A 14,169-nucleotide genomic window follows, 5' to 3' on the forward strand; every position below is an offset into this window, starting at 1 on the left:
AAAAGGGGAGGATTATATCCAAGACTACAAACTTCTGTTATATAATTAAAAAAAAATGTATGCTACATTAGACAGGAGCAATCACATTGCCCTTAGAACATTCTGTTCCTCCAATGTTTCTTTCACATGATTGAGGCCATTACTCAAATTGTTTCCCTTTTATTACTACTTCTCCCTGCATTAGCTCATGCTGGTTTTTTAAAGTTTCTCTAAATTCTTCCTGGCCATTTCTTCCAGTGCAATAATATTGCAATTTGTTAATTCAATTGAAAGACAACTACTTTTTTCTTTTCTCAATTCCTTGCTACTACAACTATAATTTTTGCTTCTATGGGAAACTTCCCTTTGCCTTTAAATTTTTTTTTAAGGCTGATCTATCTTGCCCAAGCGCTTGAGAAGTGCAGCTAGATGGTACAGCAGATTGAACTCTGGACTTGGAGTCAGGAAGATCCAATTTCAACTCTGACCTCTGACACTTTCTAGATGTATATATGACCCTGTGCAAGTCACTTGTTCAATTGTGTCTGACTCTTCAATAGCCGATTTGGAGTTTTTTGGGCAAAGGTTCTGGAGTGGTTTGCCATTTCCTGCTTCAGCTCATTTTACAGATGAGGAAACTAAAGCAAACAAAACTTCTGTGGTTTGGCAGGGTCAGCAGCTAGTGTCTATGGTCACATTTGAATTAAGGTCCTCTTGACAAGCCTTCCATACATACCAGCATATAAACCTTGTATATTTGTTTTTTTCAGGCAGGGGTAAATTGGAACTCACTTGAATTAGCTCCCAAGAGCCAATTAGTAAATTTTCAGTATTTCATCTTGAAAATCAGCAAATCATCAGGAAATGACAGAAAAAGTTAATGTAGATCAAAAAATTTAAGTGTGTAAGGTGTAATTTTTTTTGGAGGGGGAGAAGGCCAGTTATTAAACATTTACCCCTATACCGCGTCATATTCAGTATTGAGTTGTAACTTCTATACTAGACTATGGGTTTCTTGAGGAAATATAATTATCTTTTTATCCCCCATAACTCCTATAATAGTGTTTTTTAACAACAGTAAATCCTCAACGAATATCTGGCGAATCAGTAATCCCCCATTTAATACAGGAGGGAACTGTTAATGCCAAAAAGGGAAACGATCTGTTAAAAGTCATGGAGTTACTTGGAGAAGGAGCCAGGTCTAGTACCTTTATGAATCTTTCTTCTCTGATATGTGATGATATTAATGATGAATTACTAGCACAATCTAGGAAAACAGATATAGCAGTATATGAACTATTTAATAGAACATATCACCAATGGAAAAGTATAAATCACCAATCAAATTATGAGGAATTAGGAAAGCCCATATCTAAAAACTACAAGTAACCCCCCAGAGGCCTCAGTCTTCAGCCTTTTTCTTGGTTGCAACTGGAACTGGTTCCCGTTTCTCCACACTTGGGACTCCAGCATCTCTGTTGCTTGAGGTCAGCGCTGTATGACAAACTTGCCCTCAAGCATCTTGGAGGGAGACGTCCACCGTCCAGCTGGGCAGAGAGAGTGAGCCTTATCCATTTAGTATGTGTTGAGCAAAACTAAAATGTGATGCCTTGAGTTGGAAACATCCAAGCACAAGAGTTAATCTCAGCTATATTTTCTAAAAGCATGTCTGAAGAGTGATCCCCTTTATATCAAGACTGCTGAGACATCCAAAAGGCAGGATGGTAAACAGCTGTATCATTCAGGCAGAATTTTCAAAGGATACAGCTGTATAAAAATGAACAGTTTACCTCACATGCAAAACAAAATAAGTTATTTTTAGTAGTAGAACTGTCACAAAATGTTTCCTTTTATTTTACCACTTTATTAGTTTTGGTGAACATAAAATGATCATGAAAACATTTGCTATGCTTTATTTTATAACAAATACTATAATATCTTCCTTTTAAACTCTTAATGTGTAATGTAAACATTTGTGTAAAGAACTGTATACAAATCAGTTTTAAAAACATTGAATATACTATAAATGTGTTTTCTTTAAGTCTACTAAATAGAAAAATAGAGCTGAAAAAAAAGGTATCCTTTAATGATAGGCACAGTTTGACAGCTCCTACAAAGCTAAAAAATCCTTAGGTATGAATGGAATTGGTAATGCATTAATGTCCTAGGCCAAGGCTCACTAAGTGCAGAGAGAAATACCCGAAAGGATGACTACCAAGTGATAAGTGATGTCTTTTTTTAATACTAGCAACTCAATGTGGAAGGAGGGGTTGTTGTCCATGTTAATGAAGAGAGTACCCATAATAATAAAATTTCAGATCTTTTGAAGTAATAAATATGTATTATTTCCTTTTACATTTGTGCTGATTAACTATTCTATATTTATTATATGTTTCTAAGTTTATGACAAATCTCAGCTCCATTTGGAGAGAAGTTAATTTCCTATTATGTGCACAGGACTATTATTAAGTGCTGGTGAAGATACAAAAATTAAATAAGAAAGAGTCCCTGATCTGGCAAATAAAGCTATGAGATATGATGCATTTTATCATTAAAATTTCCATATAATGATATTTAACTATATTTGCATTTTCCCCAAAATGTAGCATAATGATTCACAGACACTTAAGTGAATGATCAATAAATAATCATTATTATATGAGTACTATTTTAAGCCAAAATAAAATATCTTTTTAATTTTTCATAAAGATCAGATGATATTTTACCCTAGGATAATTTCTGTGAGGTGTTATCTATAGATAGAGGAACAACAGAATCCTTTCAGACCTGCAATTTTAAAGTCATATTGCATAGCTTATTTTTTTATACTGTAACTCTTTTCAAATTTTGGGAAAAGCATTGTACTTTTTGGCAACAATAAGTCTTTCCATGACCCACTTGCTATTTCTATTCTGCAGAAAACAAGATTTTTAGAAGTCTATAGACTATATGCATCAATTCATGTGTTGAAATGATTTATGAAAAAAAACTCCACTGTCACCTCCCAAAGTTCCTGCTAGCTCTTTGTGAGAGATTCCAATGGTTATATCATATCCTTAGTACTTTCTTCTGTCCCTGAACTTTTTAGTTAAGGTTGACAAAGTTTGGCGGGAATTCCAGAATAAAGTGATCAAAGAGACTATGAGAATCTACAGGCAGAGTCAGTTCAGCCATTAGAGAACAAAAGCCCTCTTCTAGGGAGATAAGAAAGGATGAGCTTCTCTAATTTTTGTTTTAGGTGATGGACATGTTAGAAGGGCAAAATATCAGCAAATTGTTCTTGAACTAACCAGGCCCTTGGCTGCATGAAGAAGACCTTAGTTACAAGGTGCATCTACTATATCATTTGTCCCTCACAATCACCCTGTCAGGTAAGCAGGACAGCATCATTAATCTCATTTACCAGACTGAACAGACTGTGCCTGCTCCAGTGTCCTATGCTATGTTTGGGGGTCTCTCTTGATTGAACCAGCGGGATTGATGTCTGCCACACATTCCTCCTTCCAAACAGAGAACCCCAATGATGCTATGTGGTATAAGTTGAGGAACAGGTTAGTGAAGACTTAGGAGGGGCTCTCCTAATGAATCATTATTGTCATTTTCTGGGAAGTTTAACTTTGCCTAGAAGCTCCCAAGCAACAGAAGATGTTCTGAGGCAGAACAGTCAGGAGTGAGAAGCCAGTCTAGATGGAGGAAAAACACTACTTCCTGCTTCTGATAATGGGGTGCTAATTTCCTCTTCCTCCTTATGACACCCCATTTCCCTTCCAAACTAATAAAATCTTTAACAAAGACTATTTTACCTGGCTTACTCTGTCAATAGTTTAAGCTTCATAGCTAGAATATACTCTAACAATGTCTTATGGAAGAGTAATATGGACTAGACTGAGAGATTTGAGTCATAATATTCTGTATAGATAGAGATTCTTAGTATGAATAAATGATTTTGATACAATTTGAAGGGAGCAGAAAATATATCCCAGCCAACAGTTTTACAAAGCTCTTTCCTTGTCAGAGAAAAAGGGAAACTGAAGTACCCAGTAAAATCTATTCTCTAGAATCATTTTGGTGAGCTGTTTGTAAGAAGTGCACTTCTCCATTAAACACATTAACTGCAAATTTGCTTGTATTTCTCCTCACCTAAGAGAAGTCAATTTTTAAAAAGGCAAAGGATTACTAAGCTATCATTTGAAGCTTTTGAACTGGAGAAATCAAAATAGATATATCACATAAGATATAAAATGTAGGTTACCTACTAACTTTTGTACAAAATCCTTTCAGGTGATATTAAACTTCACTTTATGGCAGGGGTAGGAAGACAAGAAATTGCTTTACCTGCCATAGAATAAACTCTCTTCCATATGGCCCATATCACTTTCAAGTCCTCAGATATGGACAAGGAACAGAGAATAAAGTTAAGGATGAGGTTTCAATAAGGTGTTATTTCCTGGGATCTTTGCTCTGGGTTTTGATTAAACATGGAGAGATAAGGACAGAAAACATGCTTAACTGGATGATGAAAGCAGGTCTAGTAGTTTAAAAACAATAACTGCACAGTACCATAATAACAGCTAGCATTTATTTTCATAGCACTTTAAGAATTTGCAGTGCTATTATCTTATTTGATCCTCACAACAATCCCTGAGACACTGATGCTATTACTATTGTTATTATTTCCTTTTTACAGATGAGGAAACTGAAGCTGAGAGAGGCTATGTGACTTGCTCAGGCACACACACCAGTGTCAGTGTTGGATCTGAATTATCTGGAGAAAAGTATCAGATTTGCAGTTCATTCCTTGTGTGGCTCTTGTACCTTTCTGGGTCTCAGTTTGTTCTTCTGGATAACAAGGAGTCTGAGTGCTCCTGGGTTATTTTCTATGACACAGACTGGGGAGTAGAAAGTGGAAGGACCCTAAGGGGCAGAAGAAAAGAAAATTGAGGCAAGACTGAGTCAGAAAAGAGAGGCTTGGCTCCTGCTCCACAGGGCTGGGCACATGTCCGTGAGAAAATATTTCTGGCACCCCCCACCCCCTGGATTCAAATGCCTTCAGTCTCATCCCTCCTTTGGTGCTATTTTTAAAGATGCATTTTTGGTTAGATCATAAAGAGCTTTAAGAAAGAAAAAGATAAAAACCCAAACATCCATTGACAATCCCCCAAACTGCCAAGGCAGAAGATGAGTGGATCAGGGAACTCCTGCGTAAGCCTCTTCCTCATCCTCACTCGTGGCATCTTCCAGTGATTCGATCTTCATGGCTTTCTCTCTGAGAAATATTGCTTTTATGTGCTCCAGCTCCTGCAGTTCAGCCTCAAGTTTCTCCCTGTGCACGGCCCGCCGGTTTCTGAGTTGCTTCATGGGAAAGGGGTTCATGTCAGTGAAAGCAATATTCATCAGTTTACTGTGAAAGAGAGGAAAAGGGAGGGGTACGACCCACGATCAGTCAATTAGCCAATCTGAAAAGGCAAGATAGCGTCTCAACATTTTTCATATGAATGATGATGATAAACAAAAGGAAATCATTTACACTTGTACTAACAAAATATATATAACAAAATTAGATCTTTATAAAGCTCGTGAAAGAATGAACACCTTCATTAAACCTCAATCATGACATAACAGAACTCTTCCTATATGTAGATTGTTTTGGGTTTGTTTGTAATGTGAGTGCAGGTCGGGGACATTTCTCTCTGTAGAGATATTTCCTGACATAGGCCATATTGGTGGACATAATCATAGAAGGCTGAAAAATGCAATGGTAAACCCACTTGGGACACACATGCAAAACGAAGTTGGTCTTTTTCAGCAAAGCTTTGTGACTGACCATTGGGCTAAAGCCTATGGCTTTCATGCCATGAAATAAACATTAAAGAGCTTTCTGGAAAGTTTTCCCAGCCAGTCAATAAGCATTTATTAAGTGATTAGTATGTATCAGCATTGTGCTAAGTGCTGGGGATACAAAGAAAGGCAAAACTAGCCCCTGTCTTTGAAAACCAGCCACCTTTGAAATGGTGGGCAGGGGAGAGGAAGCGAAAGAATCTAAGAAGCAAATGATATATAGAAACAATTGGAGATAGTCTCAGAAGAAGAGCACTAACATTAAGGAGGCTTGGGAAAGATTTCTTGCCGAGATTTGAGGGAACCCAGGAGGCAGAGAGATAAAGAGGGACAGCATGCTAGGCATGGGACACAGCCCATGAAAATGCCCAGAGTCAGGAGATATGAGCATCTTGTTTAAGGATCAACAAGGAACCCAGTGTCACTGGATCATGCAGTGATCCTCCCTGGAGAGAAGGAAAATAAAGTGTAAGAAGACTGGAAAGGTATGGAGGGCTTTAAAAACTAAACGGGGATTTTGCATTTGATCCCGGAGATAGTGGGCAGCCTCTGCAGCTGGGAAGGGACGCCCTACGCGATCAGCTCATACTGAGGTAGCCAAAGGGTGACCTGGATGAGGGCGGGAGGAAGCAGAGTCTGAGACACCCACTGGAGGCTTTGGCAGCTGTCAGGACCCAAGTCAATGAGGACCTTCACTGGGGTAGGGGCAGAGAAAACGAACATAGGGGAGAGATGGGACAACTGATAAAACTTGGCAAAAGTTTGGATGTGGGGGTGGGGGAGAGTGAGGAGTAGAGGGTAACATTTTGGGTGTGAGCCGAAGGACGAGGGATCCTTGGTGGTAACAGAGACACTAAGAAGAGAGGAAGTCTCCGAGGGAAAGGATGAGCTCAGTTTTGGGTATAGTGAGTTTAAGATGTCTACGAGACACCGGAAGTTGGACATGCAGACCAGAAGTCAGGAGAGGTCAGGGCTGGAGAAATATTTAAAGAACAAGCTATGTAATTCACTTTGGAACCTGTGGCCCAAAGCTAGACCTTGGCTTTTTTAGTGACCACAGCACACAGAGACAAATCCCAATCCATGAGCACCGGCTCCCTGCAAGGCACTGTGCTAGGTCCAGGAGAGATGAAGACAAAAATGAAAGAGTGGGTGATCTCCAGCAACTTCCATATTTATCTGTATAAGTGACTACCATGCCTGGGGATAGGGCTTACATTTGTGAATTCATGGGGAGAGAGAACTACCAGGTAAGGGAAAGTGTTCCCCAGAGCAGATCAGCACTTCTGCTGCAAGTTACATTTTTATAAGTTGCCTCAAATGCTGAGAAGTCACACAGCCTGTGGCCAGAGTGGGGCTTAAATCCAGGTCTTCCTGGCTTTGAGGCTGGCACCCAGCACTCTGCCATGCTTCCTCTCTTTTTATAGGAAGTAAAGATGAAGCAGATTTCTCAGGGTAATCACCAATAGCTGGAGGCAGGGAAGTCGGGGTGAGAGGGAATCAGGAGTAGTTTTCTTAAGAGTAGATGCTGATAGCTTGTGTGTGGTGCGAATCAGGAGTGATGTCATATAGATAGAGGAGCTAGGTGGAGGAGAACAGGGAGTGGAATCCAAGTATGGAGGTTGGGAGAGTACTATGCAAAAAAAGCACAGAGAGGTAGGCACAATGCTCTGCGTGAAGAACACTGTTATTTTATTACACAATATATTTTTCTCCCTTCTTCCCCCACCCATCCTTTAAAAAAAGTGGAAAAAGGCAATTCAGCAAAGTAAATAATACATCAATCAAGATAAACAATCCACAGTAAGTTAACTGGCTACTAAGCTTTCCCCTCACTAGCAAAGGAGGAGCTATGTTCTCCTTTTCTATCTTGGAAGTCTGGTTTGATCATTATTAATTGTACACGTTCAATTTTAATTTTTTTGTTGCATTTTATGTTAACACTGTCATGGTCATTCTGTTAATTGTCTTCCGAGGTCTGCTTACTTTACTCTGCATTCTTCATTCATATCCCATAGTTTCTTAAGTTGCAGTCATATTCCATCATATTCATGTAACAAAATTTGTGTAGTCATTCTTCAATTGATGGGCAAACACTATGTTTCAGTGCTTTTATAATGTAATGTAAATGCTATTGTATAGAATGCTATTTAAAATATTTTGGCATGTATTATACCTTTCTATCTTTGGCCATTTTCAGGTTTATAAATGTAAATCTGTAAATGTCAGTAAATGTAAACCCAATCATATGATCAGCAGTGGGACCCTTAAGGCCACAGAATATGGCCTTTTAAGCCACTTTTAAACATAATTCCAAATTTTGCTCCAGAATGATTGGACCAATTCACAGATTCACTTAAACGATACATCAGTTGAAAGGCTTCCTTTCAAATATCATTTATCCTGTGGCCTGCTTCTATGAATTTTAAGGCCTCTACCTCACAGGTTGCTTTTAAGTCCTTTGGATAGCATGAGAGAAGTTATAAACAATCAAATGGAACATTTTCAGATAGGAAGAAGTCACTTAGCTAGCCATTCTTAGGGTCTTTGATTTTTAAAAAAATATCTGAGTGGGCAGAATCTGACTGTGAGGCATATGTCCCAATCTTTTCTTAGTCTTAGAGGTTCTCATGGCCATTTTACCCTTGATTCAAGGAGAAGGTACAAACTATTTAATTGAATTAGTATATGAATGGGGCCTGGAAATTGACTGTAGTCTCTAACTCCTCCAAATAACAGTACATATCACTTTCATTTCACATACCATTGGCCTGTTCAAGAACCTATAATGGCTCCCAATTTCCTATGACATTAAATCTAAAGCACATTTATCCAGGCTTATCAGATGAGGCTAAACTTCAGCTTCTAATATTTTTGGCTTGTCAAAATGTGATTCCAAATTTCCCAGGACAACTATAGCACTCATAAACTACACCATGACATTTTAGCACAATAGACTTATTCATGTTTTTCTTTTTAAACTCTTGTGTTCCCAACTAAAAGGAAACATTTTAAGGGCAGGGACTATGTTTGGGGGCTGTCCATAGCACCCAGCACAGTGCTAGGTTCAAAGGAGGTGTCTGATAAATACTTATCTACTGAATAGGAAAATTTAAAACCTTACCGGCCATCGCATATTGTTTTAGTGAAGATTTGAAAATACTGGTAGATCTCAAGGCTGTCATGAATCCTCAATATTGCCTCTTCATTGTACTTAAATATAGCAAGGGCATATCGGAATATCACCTGAAATGCGTTCAAATCTGTATTAGGAAATATCAGTGACATACAAAAATAAGGAAGTACTTAATAAAACAATCTTATGTATGTCTTTGTAAGGAAGTTTTACTTACTAGTCCATAGATAGGTACTATAGCACTATATTGATAGAAAAGAAACTGTCTGAGTGGAGTGACATGAAGGTCTCTAAAGACTCCTGTTGGTTTTAAATCTCCCATTCCAAAAAGCCAAAGACATGACCTGAAAATAGCTTGTTTTATACTCTGTCTAGATCAAAGATAAATTAACTCTAAAAAATAATTTTCTCTTTTGATTCATTTTCTTTCAGTCTTTTTGGTTAACTTTAGTACCATAGTCTAGTGGGGAAAACATGTATTGGATGTGCTTTTAAGAGTTGGGTTTAAGTTTTGCCTCTGACATCCACTGATTAGGTAATGAGGACAAATCACTCACTTCTCTGTACTTCAGTTTTCTTAACTGCAAAATAATTCTTGTACTACATACTTTACAAGGATGCTGTGGAAAATGGAGAAAACAGTCTGTAAAGTATGAAATCTATATTTGAAATGCTGGATAAATGAAATAATGTTTCTAAAGAACTTTGTAAACCTTAAAGCAAGGTTGCTAGCTCTTATGCTTAGAGCAGGTGAGCTCAGCATTTTTGGGGAGGAAGAAAGAACTAAGGTTTTTCTTCTCTTCCTTTCTGCCTCCCACAGAGCATTCCTTAGACATCCCATTGGCTAGTTAGTACTTTCTGGTTCAATGCTCTTCTGCTGTCCTCTGTGGCACAGACAGCACCTACGGTCACTCCATCTGGGATTCTTATCTGATTAGAACATGCTTCTTCTCTCCATAGCTCCATTCTTTCAGAGTTTTAGATTATTGCGATAATTGCCATACTTCTGTGTCTATTTCACCTTTGGGAGTTGACTTTCCATATTATATAAGTTTAAAATTAACAAGACTAAATATATACTAAATATATGTACTATATATAACAACAATTAACATATACTAATGAAAGAAGGATAGAGGAATACTACTTTCTTCAAGGGTCTTCCCTGTTCTGATCCCTCCTTTGGAGGCTTAATTCAGACAAATATCTCTAATGGCAGGAATTGTAGGCTAAATGCAAACAGCAAAACTATAAAAAGCAGAAAGAGAACATTCTAGGGCAATGAAGAATCCATCACCTCATAACATGATGATGGCTGCCTGTTCAGGCTATTCAGAGCACTGACCCCATGGAAAAGTACACTGTCTTGTTTCATCCATCATTTTAAAGGTACTCATTTAAAGGCTCAAATGGGTAAGAGAAGGCTAGTTGCCTAATCTTCATACTTTCATCTGGTCACTGCAGGAGTAAGTTAATATCTTTTGGGAGAATAGTGGAATAGTTTTTCTTAGCAGTAAAATGAAGAACAGGAAGAATTCAGTTGCTTTCCTAATATGTCATACCAGTTGGCATATAAAGTATTTCTTAGAAATAGTGTCTAGGGAAAACCAATAAAGAATGAAATAAACAGGCATTAGATTAGAGAGTGAATGAAATAATTCTTTCATTATTGCTCAGTGAATTGAGGAAAATGCTAAAGCCAGAGCTAGCAAAGGAAAGCAGCTCTTACCTTAATTCCTTCATACAGGAAGGCATCCCAGACTCTAAGGAGTATGTCACTGATGAGGTTGTCCACAAAAATCACAAGGAACCAGTTGAAGGTGATCAGTGACAGATCGATTTTGTGCTGCTCCAAGTGGGCCATCAGTTTGGGAAGTTTCTCTGATAAAAAATCTTGGAGAACCCTTTGATCTACCTGAAGTGAACCAAAAATCTAAATGTTACTTATCTCTCATAACCATAGGAAGGCCCTTTTATCTCTGTATTTTTCCTTTAAGAGTGTTCAGAATCCACAGTAGGCTTTTTGAAGGATCATAATATCTCAGAGTAGAAAGACTCTTAAGATGTGATAACACCTATCCAAAGCAGAAATTCCCCCTTATGCATAGTCAATTACCTATATTCCTATTGAATGAATGGAATATCAAAGTAGTGAGTTTTTTTTTTTAATATGGCTGGTTGTTTGGGGTTTTAAAGGGAAACTTGTGAAAATAGGAGGATATGGGTTAACTGCAATTGCTGGCTATATTTATTGCATATAAATATATATTTATAATAATATATATATATATATATATATATTATATATAAAAAATTAGATGTTAAGAGACCAGACAACTTAGTGTTAAGATGTCAGGGTCAGCCTTAAATGGTAGTCCACATCACTGAGACCAAATGAATGTGTAGGGTGATCCCTAAAGATTCCCAGTGGTAAGATACATAGCATTCATAACTACTAGGTCCTTTTCCATTAATATCCTCCTCTGATATTGCTTTAGTGTGGAGGGTCTTAAGGATCATGTCACTAGAATACAAGTTCTAGAAAGCCCTCCCCAGGCTGAAAATAATTTGAATCGAAACCTGGAAATAGAGTGTATGCTATTGTCATTCAAGGACCAGACTAGCTAAATGCAGTGAGCATGGAAAGTTGGCCCCCAGAAGCTGAACTTCATGGCTTTCACACTGCAAGAAGCATTACCTCCCAAGGCCTATTTCCATGCATAGCTAGAGAGAGCAGCTACACCAACAAAGTCTTTTGAGATAAGAATAAGGGTCTTGACTCTTGTATGCTTGGATTTTGACCCTTTATAGATATATATAGTCTCTATGTGTCTGTTTTCTCACACAGAGAGTGTAGCTTACTACAATCTTTAAGTCTCTTTCCCCCCCCAATTATGAAATTATGATCTAGTCATCTGTCTTCCAGTTTGTACAACTAAGATTATTTTGTGAACTTAAGGGTAGGACTGCATATTTATTCTTATTAAATTTCATATTATACATTTAAATGCAAGTTCTAGCTTAGTGAGATCTTTTGGATCTCTAATGAATCATCCAATGCATTAGGAACCTTTTGTAGCTTTATGCCACTTGCAGATCTAATAAGCATGTCACCTGTGTTTCTGGGCAAGTCACTAATAAAAAAGTCGAATAGAACAAAACAATTTTTATTACATTAGATGAGCCACGTTATATTTAGTTTTTCTGTATTCTCCCTGTTATTTCTTTTTTTGTTCACTGAAAATTTACAAAAATGCTTGGGGATAAGCTAGGTCCAATGAGATAAGGAAGATGAACAATATAAACTACCTGATGTACTGGAATCTAGTAAGTTAGGCAAACTGCATTTTTATATGGCTTTTCATTTTAAGCCCATTCCTTTGGAGAGTTCAGGCAATAATTTTTTGATGCTCATACTAGCTTATGAAAAAAAGCACATAGCAAATATTATAATTATTATAGAATAGTTAAGTTGAAAATGACATCTCTGTATCTTTTCCCACTAAAGGCCAATGGCCCATATTGGGAAAAAAAAATTAATTATTTATCACACAAAGATAAAAGACAACACATTTTTTGAGGGAAAAATATATTACATTAAAGTCATGAGCTGTCTGAATTATGGAAAAGGAAAATGAAAGACTATTGAATAAAAGAAGATAAGGAAAAGTGAGGGATATGGAAAGATACACAGAGAAAGAACTAAAAGAGATACACAAAGCTAGTCAATAGTAGAAGAAGCATTACTCCTGGAATCAGAAGATGGGATGGCCTTGACCACTTTCTTCTATTTGTATAACCTTGGAGAAATCACTTAAGTTTTCCAAGCCTTTAGTTTCTTCATCTATAAAAAGGGAAATACCTATCTTAACTATATCAACTATAGCAAGATCAAATAAAATAATTTAATAGACTAACATCTTCTGAAAAGTTGGCCAATGGTTCCTTTCTATGATGCCAAATACATTTTTTTCTCTTAATACTATTTTATTTTTTTCCAATTACTTATAAAGATAGTTTTCAACATTCCTCTTTTAAAAAAAAAAACTTCTATAAGTACTGGGTGATATGTTGGAAAATTGCCTTCTGAGTTCTGAGATTCATGAAATTTCTAACATAAAATCAAAGTAAAAATCAAGTTTGTTTTCATTTTAATTGAGGCAGATATTTATTGGTCCTTCTTTTGATCTTATCTTACTCCTAGTATCTAGAAATGTAGGGAAATCCACATCTCTTGGGTGAAAAAAAGGGAGGATGACAATATCCATAAGTATCCTACTACTCTTTACTGATGGGAGTTCAGCCATTCTTTTCCTTACCATTTTCTACTTTCTAATCTAATCTTGCTTAGTGAGCAGTAAAAGACGGCAGTTAGATTTTCTGAAACAATCTGTCTTTTCCCTACAAAAGATGTCCATTTCAGATGCTTAAAGTAAATGATTCATGATGGGATTGCTTTTTTAAAAAATGATTTTAATTGGATTTTGAATCTGTGATACTTTTTGTATATCAATCAATCCTCCTTTCTCTACCCCCCTATCCAAATTTCATATCTTTTCCGTTGATGTTTAGTTATTTTCAGTCGTGTATGATTCTTTGCAACCCATTTGGGATTTTCTTGCAAAGATACTGCAGTGGTTTGTCATTTTCTTCTCTAGCTTATTTTACAAGTGAGGAAACTGAGGCATTTACTATGGCGCCACCTATCAGCATTTTATCTTTTCTAGTAAGTCCTAATGACCATTACCTTTTGTCTGAGAGAACTGGGAAGGGTTCTGGGAAGTCTCTGGGGCATAGCATACAGACCCCCACTTGGAGATGGATGCCCAAGGCCACAATTTCTAAAGCCAAGGACACTGCAGAGAGGACTTAAGGGCTCTGCCATACCCAAGGCCCTGTGGTCCCAAACAAGAAAGATAGAAAAATCCACATGTTAAGTTTAAGTTGAATATGCATCATTAACACTTCCTTACTCACCTGAGATGCTATTAAAGTTTTGCTGTAGTATTCTTCTGGCATTATGGTTTCAACAATACAAACTAGGCACCAGAAAGCACTTTCTTCCTCTTCTAAAATTAATAGAGCAATGGCTGCCAATCTATATCATAAAAAAATACAAATACCAAATGTCAAAAATAAAAGAGCCATGGTCTTAAGCATACAATGTGATTGTAAAATTGCAAAAGAGGTGATTTTCCTTTCAGCAAAAAGATGTA

The 14,169-nt window shown here is 37.1% G+C and overlaps 1 protein-coding gene across 1 annotated transcript in view; it reads right to left on the reverse strand.

Annotated features, from left to right (window-relative positions):
- Positions 1–1,810: 1,810 nt before the first annotated feature.
- TBC1D2 (TBC1 domain family member 2) overlaps positions 1,811–14,169 on the reverse strand; it is a 53,955-nt gene continuing 41,596 nt past the window's right edge. Inside the window, exons 10-13 of the mRNA XM_031945561.1 lie at positions 13,931–14,051; positions 10,683–10,868; positions 8,942–9,063; positions 1,811–5,380 (exon numbers count right to left, since the gene is read on the reverse strand). Coding sequence (XP_031801421.1) covers positions 5,167–5,380; positions 8,942–9,063; positions 10,683–10,868; positions 13,931–14,051 — 643 coding nt within the window. The 3' untranslated portion in view covers positions 1,811–5,166. The remainder of the gene's footprint in view (positions 5,381–8,941; positions 9,064–10,682; positions 10,869–13,930; positions 14,052–14,169) is intronic.

The sequence above is a fragment of the Sarcophilus harrisii genome, chromosome 1 (genome assembly GCF_902635505.1).
Source record: "Sarcophilus harrisii chromosome 1, mSarHar1.11, whole genome shotgun sequence".
In the NCBI taxonomy this organism is placed as follows: Eukaryota; Metazoa; Chordata; class Mammalia; order Dasyuromorphia; family Dasyuridae; genus Sarcophilus; species Sarcophilus harrisii.